This window comes from Abramis brama (genome assembly GCF_963993115.1).
Source record: "Abramis brama genome assembly, chromosome: 25".
Lineage (NCBI taxonomy): Eukaryota > Metazoa > Chordata > Actinopteri > Cypriniformes > Leuciscidae > Abramis > Abramis brama.
This window is the reverse complement of record NC_139987.1, coordinates 10988202-11003604: the sequence shown is the minus strand read 5'-3', so window position 1 is coordinate 11003604 and position 15403 is coordinate 10988202. Positions and strand designations below refer to the sequence as shown.

Below are 15403 nucleotides of genomic sequence, written 5' to 3'. Positions count from 1 at the left end.
GTGTCTGGTGTTAAAATGTTAATGTCAAGGCCTGATTATACATGTCTTAACTGTCACATTGCTGATTTTCTTTCTTTTTTTAATTATACTGACCCCACACTGGTAGTGGGTCTTTAATGCAAGTCTGTTTTTCTTACTGCACTTGTAGATTTTTCAGCTTATATATTTGACATTTTAAGAATAAACAAGTCAAGTAAAACAACCTGCTGTAGAGTGAGACAGAATGCACTTAAGATACATCGAAACAAGTCTTAGTATTTTATTCGCTGTCTTTTAGTAAATTAATCTTGTAAATTGTAAAGTAAATGAATCTTGTTTAAAAGATTTGTTTTAGATATTTAAACTTTTTTTTTTTTTTGCAGTGCCCTGTTTTGTTAATGATAGACAACCTTCTTTGTTACTGTTTGTTTGCTTAATCTGTGTTGCAAAAGACACTTGCAAAATTCCTAGATATTAGTTCCTGAAATTATTTCAGGACGCAGAGAGAGTGTGTGAGAAGACAGAGAGAGGGAAAAATGCACGTCCTCAAAGAAATGAGAGGCAAAACATTATGGGAGCAGAAGGCATGTTGTGCGTAACACAAAGTGACAGTAAAAAATAGAGAGAAAGAGAGGGTGTCTGAAAGGATTGGGCACAGAGGATGCTTGAAAAGGATGGTGTAAGACCCCTACTGGCTGAGGTTGGAAATAAACACTTTCTAGTAAGGATCCCACACAGCTCTGCAACCAACAGAGGGCACTAGCAAGCCACCCAGAGCCCCCCCTCCATCTCTCTCTCTCTCTCTCTCTCTGCATTCTGTTCAGCTTGACTCATTCTGCCACCTGCAGCCCTCTGCAGAGATGACCCACCCATCCTCTCACTGATACACTGCAGGGAATCATCGACTGTTCTTTCTACTGCCAGACCCAGAAACCCGAGAGAGGCAACTGAACAGAATAGATATGCAAACTAACATAAGCAAATAAATGATGACATAAACCAATAATATATGTTATAGCACTATAAGTGCTCCTACAATGCTTTGCTGAATCCATTAGCATTTAATTTGTACAATAATGACAACCTAATGGATCACTGCAAAGTGATCATTTTCATATTCAGCGAAAGCGAGTCTGCAGAGATGATAACCTTGTAAACAAGAAATTATGCAGATCCACATCTAATTTGAGCTTTAGGGAATTTAGAGAACCCGCAGGACCTGCGGAGACAAATGGGCAATTTGTGAAAACCAAGAAAGGAACATTTGTCATTCGTGGCAATCTGTTTATTGTGCTCTGAACCTCCATTTCAGGGTAAAAATGCATCCATCCAGAGGGACAGGAATCCCAGTGTGACCTTAAGGCTCAGGTCATTCTGTCTGATAGAAACACAAGCCAGCAGACACACAGTTTATGTCTTGCTGTGCACAGACAACAGCTTAGCAGTTTACAGTCAGTTCACAATAAATAACACTGAAGTAATGATAGTGTCTGTATTTACCCACAGTCTGTACTATGACTCATAGTATGTCACAATGCTTAAGCATTGACTCAATTCCATGATTCTGCCAAGCTTATATTCTAATGAATAACATACACAAGCACAAACAGACTTATCCACTTTTTTGGGAAAACCTCATAGCATTACACTCTGCAAATAGACTTGAAGTTTGCCCATATTAACCACAAATTCACAGCTTGCTGAAGCAGTAATGTCATAACTGAAACATGATCCTTGTGCGCAAGACAATGCAGGAGGCATTTATGCAGAAAAAAGAGGTGAGATTCTATTAAACCTTGAATTGCATGTGTATATGTATAGGAGCCTGATAAAAATGTTAATATGTATATATATATATATATATATATATATGAAGACTTCAGATGCAAAAGCCTCTAAGTCTGTCTAAAGTTTTTGTTTAATATTAACATTTTTATCCTATGTATAGGTTTCTACCCAAGTACCGACATTTCTGAATGGGCTGAGGCTGGGATTTAGTGAGTTTGAAGTGAAAGTATTTGATGAACGTATACTATGTGCGGAGAGCATTCACTCAATATTATCTCATTTTTGACAGAGGTGGCTTTTAGAGGCTTTTGCATCGGATATACAGTATAACACTAATATATCTCTGTCCTCTGTCATTTATATGTCTGCAGTTTAATGTCATTAAAATGTAAAATATATTTGCCTTAGAGTCAACTGTTTAATTTTTGTGATAATATAATAAAACATACCAAATTGTGCTGACAATTTTTGGCCAGGCCGTCATACAAAGTAATTTTGAACACATGCGAAAACAATAGAGAACCAATGAAATATTAATAACTGATTATGTTGTAGTCAGTGTTTTTCTGTGAGCTTTTTGTTTTTGTATTTTTTAAGAGTAAAATAAAACCTTTAAATAAAGCCATTTTTTGCCAAATAATTTTGTCAGACAGAAAATACCTTAACCAAGTTTAGTGTTTTAAAATATTAAAGAAATATATACAATATCTTCCTCATGTTTTTGATGGTTTAATTGAACTATCCCCTTCCAGACCACTTTTGGCCACTAATATGACAAATTACAGTAAACTGCAGCCTGAATGTCACGTTTATCGGAATAATGTGTCATAATAAATTAACAATTTAATAGCACTCTCATGTGAGAACTCACAGGGGTGGAAAGTAAAATGCCATGGTGCCACTAAAGAATTCATTCCATCTGTCATGTTCAGAAGAGGGATCAGTAGAAAGAGACATATAGTTAGAGATGAATACCACATAGACCAAACTAATGTCATTAAAGTAACAAACTTGTGAATTATTTAAACAAATATAAACATAATAAATATATAAATAAAAACACTGTAAGCACAGCGGCATGAAATGGGTTGCACATAGAGGGAAAGAGAGGATCAGTTTCTTTAAACAGCATAAATACTGCTGTGTCTTTTTCTCATAGAGTCTGCAGCATGTCCCACTCATTATGCATAGAGTGGAGGGGGCTTGAGAGAATTCGTTATAATGCAGGTGGGACTGCAGCACTCCAGCAGCCCAGAGACCCACAGACTTCTAATCCATCTATCTCCCTCAACCAGCCGGGCAAAGCAGAACTCAGTACTGACCCAATTGCACAGAAATTTACATGGGCCCTGATCCCTGTCCTCTCTCAAGGACTAAGGGAAAAAAAGACTCAAGAGGCATGACTAACTATGAGACGAAGGAACATGAAGCATATGTCTGAGACCAACCAACTCACATTAAACATACATATTTACATTTATGCATGTAGCAGACACTTTTATCCATATATTGGCAGTATCACTGAACATGCACAAAAAAGTGCAGAAAGTGTAAAAATAAAGCATTCAGTGACCTAACATGCAAAACTCAGTAACAAAACTAAAGTTATACAAAAACTCTTAAATAAATCACCAACTCAATTCTGTATTCTAAGCAGTAGGTTAGTGAAGCTTATTAAACATCATTTAAATTCTCTTTGAAGACTAGGGAGTAGCTGTCGCAACCTGCTTGAAACTGCAGTTTAAAGTAATTAAAGAGTTATAATTAAAACAGTTGTCTTTGATTAATTAATAATCAAATCATTAAATCTTGAGTGCAATATGAGAGCAGTACTACCAAGCTCTTGGTGTGCCTGTGTATCAGTGAGGTGGTGCTGTCCATCACTGATGGTGCTGAAACACTACTTACAAGCTCTGCAGTCAGAGTTGTGGTAATAATTGAAACAGGAAAACTCTAATCATATAAATGTGATGGAAAGAATGGTAACAACTTGCTAAAACCAAGATGACTGCTATTTTTAAATCAGGTTCATTGATATCATTTACTTTAAGCAAACTGAATGTAGCAGGATTTGTTATGCAAGTTGCAACATCTGTGCATGAATCACATATTCAGCATAATTTTAAGTAAGTAGCGGAAGAAAACTGAATGATGTTTTGCTTCACTTCTATATTTTTCTAGTAACTAAATAAGAGCTAAAAACAAAACAAAGAAAAGCATGTGTATAGTGAATATGTGAATAGGCCATAGGCCAAGTGAAAATTCAGCTACTTCGTAAACCAAGGTCTTAAATAATGCTCACCTTCCCAGTGGTAGGAAGAGTTTGGGTTTGTGTAAAAGTATCTTCTCCATGAATGCTGACCAGTTCAGCTTCTGCAGGCGTAAATGGTGAAGGGAAAACCACCATGTCGCTCTTCATTGTGTCTGAGCTAAAACACACATCATATTGTTGTGTAGATTTGGAGTAGGACCAGCTTCCGTCTGGATGGGTGCTGATCACTGGAGCGCTGTACCTGCTGAAACTGCCGTCTGTCCTGTAGCATTTAGCTGCTATCAAACCCACGAGACTCAGTAAAAAGATGACTGATACTGAGACGATAGCGATGAGCAGATACACATTCAGATCTGAAAAACTCTCCTCTTTAACAGGAACTTCTCTGAATGATGTCTTTATGTCATCCAGACTCTCAACAACCACAACATCCATGGACATAGTCGCTGAGAGTGATGGCTCTCCATTATCAGACACTGTAATAATAAGTGGGTGAGTTTTTAAGTCATTGTCACTCATTCGTCTCTTAGTCTTTATTTCTCCAGTGCTGCTTCCAATGCGGAAGAGATTCGTTCCTTTGGGTTCACTTATATGATAAGACAGAAGAGCGTTATATCCAGAGTCAGCATCAACAGCTCTGATCTTGGCTACAAAGTATCCCGCTTCAGCAGAGTAGGGAATGTTCTCAGTATTAACTGATCCAGGATCAGAATAAGGCGGTAAAATAACTGGACTGTTGTCATTCTCATCCAGGATAAACACATTTACAGTCACATTACTGCTCAGAGGAGGAACACCAGCATCTATGGCCTGAACATGGAAACTAAGGGTTTTCTGTTCTTCAAAATTGAAAGACTGTAGGTTATACAACTGGCCTGTCAATGAGTTAACACTAACAGAATGGATGCTTGTTGCTTTGTTATCCACAATAGAGTAAGAAATCTCAGCATTTTCATTTGAATCTCTGTCAACTGCTGACACTGTGTGAATAAGGGTTCCTGGTGGCATGTTTTCTTTTACATAGACACTAATGCTTTTTCCATTAAATTGCGGAGGATTGTCATTCACATCTGAAACATCAACATAAACCACACTGGTGCTGGAAAGAGGTGGGGTTCCCTCATCCACTGCTATTAGGGTAACATTATACTTGGAGATTTTTTCCCTGTCAAGCTGGCCTTCTAAAACAACAGAGTAATAATTTTTGTAGGAAGACTCAAGTTTGAAAGGTAAATCTCCTTGCAGCTTACAACTCACTTTCCCATTCATTCCACCGTCCTTGTCTGAAACTGTGACCAGAGCCACAGCAGTGCCAATTTTTGCATCTTCCCTTAATGAAGACAGCAGGGATGTTATTACTATTTCTGGTGCATTATCATTTACATCTATGACTTCGATTAGTACTTTACAATTAACCGTCATTGGGGAAAGACCCTTATCATGGGCCTCTACTCTAAGTTCATAAAAAGCTTTGTCCTCAAAATCAATATTTCCTTTTACTTCAATATCCCCAGAATCAGGACTGATTGCAAAAACATCAAGATTTTTTTCCTGACCATGACTGCTAAACAAATATGTTACTTCCCCATTTGGACCTTCATCCATGTCAGTAGCATTGAGTTTGATTATCTTAGTTCCTCGTGGTGTGTTCTCTGTCACACTGACTTTATAAAGAGGATTGCTAAACACTGGAGCATTATCATTTGTATCTAAAATGTTAACTATAATTTGTAATGTCCCGGATCTTGACGGTTTCCCTCCATCGGAAGCGGTCAAGACTAGTCGAATTACAGGTTCTCTCTCTCTGTCTAAAGCTTTTCGAAGGATTAACTCTGCAGACATGCCATGTTCACCACCCGGGTGCACTTCTAATGAGAAATGTTCATTAGGACTCAGTTTATAGCTTTTAACAGAGAAAGGTCCAACATCTTCATCCAATGCGCTGATCAAGGAAAATGTGGCTCCTGGCTGCACTGATTCAGAGATATTCAAAACTTGAGTTTCAACAGGGAATGCAGGAGAATTGTCATTCACATCATTAACATTAACTGTCACTCGGCTCAGACTAAGAGGGTGGTTAACTATCGCTTCAAAATTCAAGGAGCAGGATGGAGTATTAGGACATAGCTGCTCGCGGTCAATTCTTTCAGCAACATACAAGACGCCAGATTTCAGATTCACATCGAAATACCTCGTCTTCGTGCCGAATACAAGCTGAAACGCCCGTGATTCCAAATCTTGGGCGTTTAAATGCATGTCCTTTACCACATTCCCGACGACAGTTCCGATATTTACTTCCTCGGACACGGAGTAGACAATCTGACCATCCGCAGGCACTGAAACACACATCACGAGCCAGAGGAAAATGAAATGCGGGAACGTAAAGTCCATTCTGTCTGCCATCCTTCCGTGTGAGACGCCAACGTGATCAAAACACTACACCGGTGATCAAAACTCTAAACACCCAGAATAAAGAATGACACATACGGAAACATGCACGCGAAAAGCATCTAGATTGTGACGCCCGGTTACAGCACGTCACTCAGTCAAATTGTAGGCGGAGTTCAGAGGCTATATGGGAATTATTAAAGTTTCGCGGTCTGCAGTGACACCACGCGGATTACGCGCGGTTCTGTGTGACGAAACCACACAAATATTATAGGCTACAGCACCACAAAACAAAATATCACCTAGAGTAAATTAAGTTACCACAGGAAAAGCTTTGTTTGTCTATTAAAAGTCTATATAAAATAGGCTACACCAAAACACAGCACAACTTCAAACGCGCGTGCGTTCAAAATGCAGTAACCTAAATAAGTATAAAATTCATTATTTTGTTTGAATACATTGGGACAAACCGTTAATTATAGAAACGTCTCGTATTACAAATGAACTTATGTACCATTTGAAATTCACTTAATTCTGTTATAAGATGGTCGTAAATTATTTGCTAAAATATGTCAAAAATAAATGAATAAAATACAAAATCGAAAAAGTATATTTGTTCTTGAAATTTTAACGCTGAAAATTAGTGACACTAATTCAGAATCAGATATGAAACTGTATTGTAAACATACTAGCATGAAGCTATGAACAGAAGAAAAAAATCAGCTAAAAAATGATAGATTTTCATTACAACTGGCTATTTTATGGCCATTTATCTTTCTGTTTACTTAAACAGAACACTTGTTTTCAGATTTACTTTCACGGTCCTTCATGCAGACTCTGAAATATGTGACAGCCTTCCAACAATGCACATTTCCAACAACAAGCCTCTTTTTGACTTTCCCTGGAACAAACTACATGACCTGAAAAGAACGATAGACACAATGAGATGTTCTCAGAACAGCAAAAATAATAATTATTAAGAAATTATATAACATGGCAAATGTAGTGCTTGTTTGCCATTACATCCACCCTGGCTGACATTTCATCCCTTGCACGACAACCTACAATCTGATCAGCAGTGACAAGATGGATGTTATGTACATCTTGGTACCAACATAAAGATCCTATTAGAAAAATGGAACTGGAATGCCAATGTAACACTGGAGTAAACAATGCTGAAAACAATCAGTGTATGTGTGTGTACTCTTGAACACAACTGCCCATTCACAATCACAACGTTCCTTAGTGTGATATGTGACCCTGGACCACAAAACCAGTCACATGGGTACATTTTCTGAAATTGAGATTTATACACCATCTGAAAGAAAATCTGGAACCTGAGGGTGCAAAAAAAAATTGAAACATTGAGAAAATCGCCTTTAAAGTTGTCCATTAATGTTTGTGATTATGCTGCATTCACTCACAAAAATAAATGTTTTATATATTTACGGTAGGAGATTTACAAAATATCTTAATGGAACATGATCTTTACTTAATATCCTAATGATTTTGGGCGTAAAAGAAAAATCTATCATTTTGACCCGTACAGTATTGTTGGCTATTGCCACAAATATACCTGTGTGACTTGTGACTGGTTTTGTGATCCAAGGTCACATATGTGAATATGAACAACTCCACGTTAAACCATGTTTCAAAATCACGCATTCACTCACATAGTAAAACTAATCCAAACTGCTAACAAGAGTCTGTTCAGTATGATACTATTTTCAAACTGTAAGATATAAGTTTTATCTTACCTTGCCAGTGCTTGGAAGAGTTTGAGTCCTATTAAAAGTGTCTCCTTCATTAATGCTGATTAGCTCTGCGTCTGGCAATGGAAACGTTGAGGGGAAAACGACTACATCACTCTTTATTGTGTCTGAACTAAAACACACGTCATACTGTTGAGTAGATTTAGAGAAGGACCAGCTTCCGTCTGGATGGGTGCTGATCACTGGAGCGCTGTACCTGCTGAAACTGCCGTCTGTCCTGTAGCATTTAGCTGCTATCAAACCCACGAGACTCAGTAAAAAGATGACTGATACTGAGACGATAGCGATGAGCAGATACACATTCAGATCTGAAAAACTCTCCTCTTTAACAGGAACTTCTCTGAATGATGTCTTTATGTCATCCAGACTCTCAACAACCACAACATCCATGGACATAGTCGCTGAGAGTGATGGCTCTCCATTATCAGACACTGTAATAATAAGTGGGTGAGTTTTTAAGTCATTGTCACTCATTCGTCTCTTAGTCTTTATTTCTCCAGTGCTGCTTACAATGCGGAAGAGATTCGTTCCTTTGGGTTCACTTATATGATAAGACAGAAGAGCGTTATATCCAGAGTCAGCATCAACAGCTCTGATCTTGGCTACAAAGTATCCCGCTTCAGCAGAGTAGGGAATGTTCTCAGTATTAACTGATCCAGGATCAGAATAAGGCGGTAAAATAACTGGACTGTTGTCATTCTCATCCAGAATAAACACATTTACAGTCACATTACTGCTCAGAGGAGGAACACCAGAGTCTGTTGCCATCACTTCAAACTGAAATCTTTTTGTTTCTTCGTGATTAAATGATTGTAAACTGAATATTTCTCCACTCAGAGAGTTTATATTGATCAGTGTTGTTACAGGAACACTGGAGCTGGAACTGTCTAACAGTGAATATGAAAGTTCTGCGTTCTCACCAGTGTCTGAATCATCAGCTGTCACTTTTGTCACTAGACCTCCAGCTTGACCATTCTCACTTAGAAAAGCGTTAATAACGGGTGCTGGGAAATGTGGGGCATTGTCATTAACATCAGAGATATGTACAGTTATAACAGTGCTGCTGGAAAGAGCCGGAGTTCCTTCATCTGAAGCTGTAATTGTGATGTTATACTGAGAAACACTCTCTCTGTCCAGAGGTCCGTCTACCACTAGAGAATAATGATTGTTATATGACGTCTCCAGTTTGAAAGGAAACGAGCCTTTCAGCGCACAGTGAACAATGCCATTCTTACCTCCATCTTTATCAGACACTGTGACTAAAGCAACTGCAGTTCCTGACTTTGTGTCTTCTTTCACATTTTCCAAAAGAGGAGTCACAATTATCTCTGGTGCATTATCATTTTCATCCATAACTTCTATTAAAACTTTACACTGGGTGCTCTTTGGTGGACTGCCGTTATCTTTTGCCTGAATTCGCAATTCAATTGCAGCATTTATCTCATGGTCTATCTGACCCTTTACAACAATATCCCCGCTTTCAGGAACCACAGTGAATAGACTTTGCTTTTTTATGTTTCCATGTTCAGCTATGGAATAAATAATGTCACTATTGGTGCCCTCATCCAAATCAGTAGCAGTCAAAGATATTATTTTTGAACCAACAGAAACATTTTCTCTCACCTTGATCTTGTACAATGGTTTGCTGAAGACAGGCTTGTTATCATTTATATCAATAACATTCACTATTACACTTAATGTGCCTGTCTTTGCAAGCTTTCCTCCATCAACAGCTGTCAATACAAGAGGAATTACCGATTGCTTTTCACGATCTAAAGGTTTCTGAAGCACTAATTCAGCAGACACACTTTGCTCTTCAGTTTGCACGTCAACAGAAAAGTGTTCATTCTTGCTCAGTTTGTAGTCTTTCAGTGCATTAATGCCAATGTCGTTATCCTCAGCTACAGGAAGATGGAATCTCTCCCCTGGAACAACATCCTCGGTAATGTTTATCATTACAACGCTGTCCACAAAATATGGAGCATTATCGTTAACATCCAGAACATTAATTTCAATTCGATAAAGACTATGAGGATTTTGAACAATAGCCTCCAAATTAAGAGCACATTCCTGATTAGCGAAGCATAATTCCTCCCGGTCAATTCTTTCATTCACGAACAACGCTCCCGTTTTCAAATTCACGTCAAAATATTTTCTGTTGGATCCGGATACAAGCTGCAAGATACGAGATTCCAGCTCCTGAACATTGATCTTGAGATCTTTTGCTATATTTCCGACAACAGTTCCCTTGTTTACTTCCTCCGACACCGAATAGATAATCTTGCCGAATGAAAATTGCCATAAACCAAAATGAAGAGCTGTTATGACCCAAAAATATCTTAAGATTTCCATCGTTGTTCCTTTAAAGCTTTAAAGATGAATCATCTTTAAAAAAAAACGTATGTGTGTCTTGTTGCTGTCAGGCTCTTCGTCTCGGAAGCATGTAGGCTACTGTATAATACCTTATCATTTGCTCATGGCAATAATAGGCGGTTGCTCTTCCACTATAGGGGAGGAGCCTCATTTTAATACGAGAAGTGCTTCAAATTCATGGTCTACAACGACATCGCGCGTTTTAACTGCATGCTGAATGGGGATATTTTATTTAGAGTGCAATATTCCACACTTCAAATCTACAATGTTTAAAAAAAACGAATTATAGTGAATTGCAAAGTATGAATGCAAATAAAAAGACACATTTTGGGTAAAGATCTGCAGCACTCGCTATAATAAGTAAATTATGATCATAGAAGGAAGCTAATTAAATAAAATATATTTACATCTAACCAAGATTACCAAAATGTACGGAAAGAAAAGCGAGGATATGATGTGTTCTTTGTCCATGGTGCTGAAGACCCCCTCTCTCAAAAAAGAATCGAAGTACCCTTAAGTTTATAAATGTTTAATATAAACAGCATAATAACTTGATTATAAGATGCATACTATGATTTATTGTTATTATTATTATTATCAGTCGTCATCGTCTTTTATTGTCTTTATTAATTATAAATCGCATTTTCTTGCATCTGAAAAAAATGATTCGTTGAATTTAATAAATGTTTTTATGGTAAGTGGTTGCACACAATTGATTTTAGCTACATTTAAACAAATGCATTAAGTTGAACTAAAATTGATTAAGTTCAACTTAATGCATTTGTTTAAATGTAGCTAAAATCAATTGTGTGCAACCACTTACCATAATTTTTTTTTTTTATTAAATTCAACGAATGATTTTTATTTTTTTTTCAGCATCGGTATTTGTACTTGACTTTTTGTTGTCATTGAAAAATAGCTACGAGGAAATTGATATTCAGTTCAGCTAAATCAAAGAAAAGAAGCGATAAAAATTGTTTGCAAATACCAACACAACTTAAGTGACAACAACAAAAATATTTCAAACTCCACAAATTTTACACAACTAGGGTTCCAAAGTCTTCTTACCTTCTCGGTGGTAGGAAGAGTTTGTGTGCGCGTAAAAGTGTCTTCTCCACTATTAATGCTGATCAGCTCCGCGTCTGCTGGTGGAAACGGCGAGGGGAAAACGACTACATCACTCTTTATTGTGTCTGAACTAAAACACACGTCATACTGTTGAGTAGATTTAGAGAAGGACCAGCTTCCGTCTGGATGGGTGCTGATCACTGGAGCGCTGTACCTGCTGAAACTGCCGTCTGTCCTGTAGCATTTAGCTGCTATCAAACCCACGAGACTCAGTAAAAAGATGACTGATACTGAGACGATAGCGATGAGCAGATACACATTCAGATCTGAAAAACTCTCCTCTTTAACAGGAACTTCTCTGAATGATGTCTTTATGTCATCCAGACTCTCAACAACCACAACATCCATGGACATAGTCGCTGAGAGTGAAGGCTCTCCATTATCAGACACTGTAATAATAAGTGGGTGAGTTTTTAAGTCATTGTCACTCATTCGTCTCTTAGTCTTTATTTGTCCAGTACTGCTTCCAATGCGGAAAAGTTTCGTTCCTTTGGGTTCACTTATATGATAAGACAGAAGAGCGTTATATCCAGAGTCAGCATCAACAGCTCTGATCTTGGCTACAAAGTATCCCGCTTCAGCAGAGTAGGGAATGTTCTCAGTATTAACTGATCCAGGATCAGAATAAGGCGGTAAAATAACTGGACTGTTGTCATTCTCATCCAGAATAAACACATTTACAGTCACATTACTGCTCAGAGGAGGAACACCAGAGTCTGTTGCCATCACTTCAAACTGAAATCTTTTTGTTTCTTCGTGATTGAATGATTGTAAACTGAATATTTCTCCACTCAAAGAGTTTATATTGATCAGTGTTGTTACAGGAACACTGGAGCTGGAACTGTCTAACAGTGAATATGAAAGTTCTGCGTTCTCACCAGTGTCTGAATCATCAGCTGTCACTTTTGTCACGAGACCTCCAGCTTGACCATTCTCACTTAGAAAAGCGTTAATAACGGGTGCTGGGAAATGTGGGGCATTGTCATTAACATCAGAGATATGTACAGTTATAACAGTGCTGCTGGAAAGAGCCGGAGTTCCTTCATCTGAAGCTGTAATTGTGATGTTATACTGAGAAACACTCTCTCTGTCCAGAGGTCCGTCTACCACTAGAGAATAATGATTGTTATATGACGTCTTCAGTTTGAAAGGAAACGAGCCTTTCAGCGCACAGTGAACAATGCCATTCTTACCTCCATCTTTATCAGACACTGTGACTAAAGCAACTGCAGTTCCTGACTTTAAGTCTTCTTTCACAGTTTTCAGAAGTGGAGTCACTGTTATCTCTGGTGCATTATCATTTTCATCCATAACTTCTATTAAAACTTTACAATGTGTGCTCCTTGGTGTACTGCCTTTATCTCTTGCTTGGACTCGCAATTCAATAGCAGGATTTTCCTCGTAATCAATTTGCCCTTTTACAACAATATCTCCTGTCTCAGGGATAATGGTAAAAGTGTCTTGTTTCTTTCCATGACCAGCAAACGAGTACACAATTTCACGATTTATTCCTTCATCCAAGTCAGAGGCAAACACAGATACAACTTTAGTACCAGCAGCAACATTTTCTTTTAGTTTGACTTTGTAAAGAGGTTGACTGAACACTGGGTTATTATCATTAACATCCATGACGTTTATAATAATATTTAAAGTTCCTGATTTAGGTGGTTTTCCTCCATCTGTCCCGGTGAGAACTAACTTAATAGTCGCTTGCTTCTCTCGATCTAAAGCCTTGTTCAGCACTAACTCTGCAGACACACTCTGATCTTCACTCAGTGTATCGAGACTGAAATGTTCATTCGGACTCAGTTTGTACTCTTTCAGTGAATTACTGCCAACATCAGAGTCCTCGGACACAGGGAGAGGAAATCTCTCTCCGGGATTGGCTGTTTCAGTTATATTTATAGTAAATACTTTAACAGGAAAATGTGGCGCATTGTCGTTAATATCCAATATCTTAATCTCCACCCTGTAAAGATGATGAGGATTTTCAGCGAGGGCCTCTATATTCAAAGAGCATTTCTGGTTCGACATACATATCTCCTCACGGTCAATCCTTTCATTAACAAACAGCACGCCAGTTTTCAGATTTACGTCAAAATACTTCTTATTTGATCCAGTCACGATCTCAAACATGCGAGATTCCAGGTCGTAAACATTTATGTTCAGGTCTTTCGCTATATTGCCAACAACTGTTCCCTTATTTACCTCTTCCGGTACGGAATAGACGATCTGAGCAAACGCAGAATCCAGCAAAGAAAGGAAAATTATAAATCCACACACGAAATATCCTGTAAATGCCATGATGGTGATTCACAATGGGGTAATGACAGTAAAAACAAAAAAATAAACGCACGAGAATCTTCTTTGCATTCAGACAACACGAGACGGAACAGAAACCAACATCATGTCTCAACGACAGAAACACTATAACACTAAGATTCTGAGAGAGGCTTCAGAATAAATCCTTTAAACCTTTAACTGACGGTCTGCAGCGACACCGTGTGCTGAAACTATGCCATAACAGGACTAATATATAACCAAAACAGCTGAAGGAACAACAAAATGCTTGGAGACACCAACAAAGATAGTGATTTTCAAATTAATCCAACAATAAAAAGCACCGCAATATATATATATATTAATGACAGATTACTTATTATATAATCCACTTGTTAATGCTGCTAATTAGCTAATAAGACTGCAAACAAAGTGGAAGAAAAAAATCCAAAGATGGGGGGAAAAGACGCTGGCTAAAAAATATTGTCCTCGGGGCAGGTTATGACAGAACACTGCTTTGCAACAAAAATAATGATCCTCTTGGGGAGATGCACAGAGACATAGTGAAGAGATCAAAGCAGTTACTATATCATGAAAAATAAAATGGTTGGAATGCTGTATTGACCAATTAGGATCGGAATTATTATTATTATTAATATTATTAATAATATTATTATTATTTCGTTTCCTTTTCGCAATTTAATTTCACATTTCCTGTCACGTACGTCTGTACTTTGTTACTTTTGCTTGACATCGCTTTTCTGTTTTGTAAACTATATCGATTATTACATTATTTTAAAATATTAATTGTTTTGATTCTTGAAAACTAAAAAAAAAACTAAAAAATTACAAAAAATAAACACCCATGCAGGATACGATTAATCATAGTATGTTAGTAAAACTGCAGATTAAACGTATTCATAATTTATCACAACAACCTTAAAATCAAGTGAAACAACCACGTTGTGAAAACCAAACCAACATTTATGACAACCATAAGAAATAATTGCGAACAGCAGCGTACAATAATTAAGATGTAAATATTAAAACACGAATTTTCAATGATCTTCTTACCTTTCCAGTAGGAAGAGTTTGAGTGCGCGTAAAAGTGTCTTCTCCACTATTAATGCTGATCAGCTCCGCGTCTGCTGGTGGAAACGGCGAGGGGAAAACGACTACATCACTCTTTATTGTGTCTGAACTAAAACACACGTCATACTGTTGAGTAGATTTAGAGAAGGACCAGCTTCCGTCTGGATGGGTGCTGATCACTGGAGCGCTGTACCTGCTGAAACTGCCGTCTGTCCTGTAGCATTTAGCTGCTATCAAACCCACGAGACTCAGTAAAAAGATGACTGATACTGAGACGATAGCGATGAGCAGATACACATTCAGATCTGAAAAACTCTCCTCTTTAACAGGA

The 15403-nt window shown here is 37.8% G+C and overlaps 2 protein-coding genes across 8 annotated transcripts in view; both read right to left on the bottom strand.

Moving 5' to 3' along the window:
• The window catches only part of LOC311076811 (protocadherin alpha-C2-like), an 85546-nt gene that overhangs the window by 37661 nt on the left and 32482 nt on the right, over nucleotides 1-15403 (bottom strand). Inside the window, exon 1 of one of the 7 annotated variants that reach the window (XM_084105237.1) lies at nucleotides 4070-7655. The exons of the other annotated variants lie outside the window; for them this stretch is intronic. Within the exon in view, the coding sequence (XP_083961363.1) occupies nucleotides 4070-6442 (2373 nt within the window). The 5' untranslated portion in view covers nucleotides 6443-7655. Of the gene's footprint in view, nucleotides 1-4069; nucleotides 7656-15403 lie in introns of those variants that run through there. 7 annotated transcript variants of the gene reach the window in all.
• On the bottom strand, nucleotides 8176-10633 carry LOC311076824 (protocadherin alpha-2-like; the record flags this gene model as incomplete). The annotated part of the gene is made up of 1 exon (XM_084105301.1): nucleotides 8176-10633. Exon 1 carries the CDS (start codon nucleotides 10549-10551, stop codon nucleotides 8176-8178), a length of 2376 nt encoding a protein of 791 aa, XP_083961427.1. The 5' UTR covers nucleotides 10552-10633.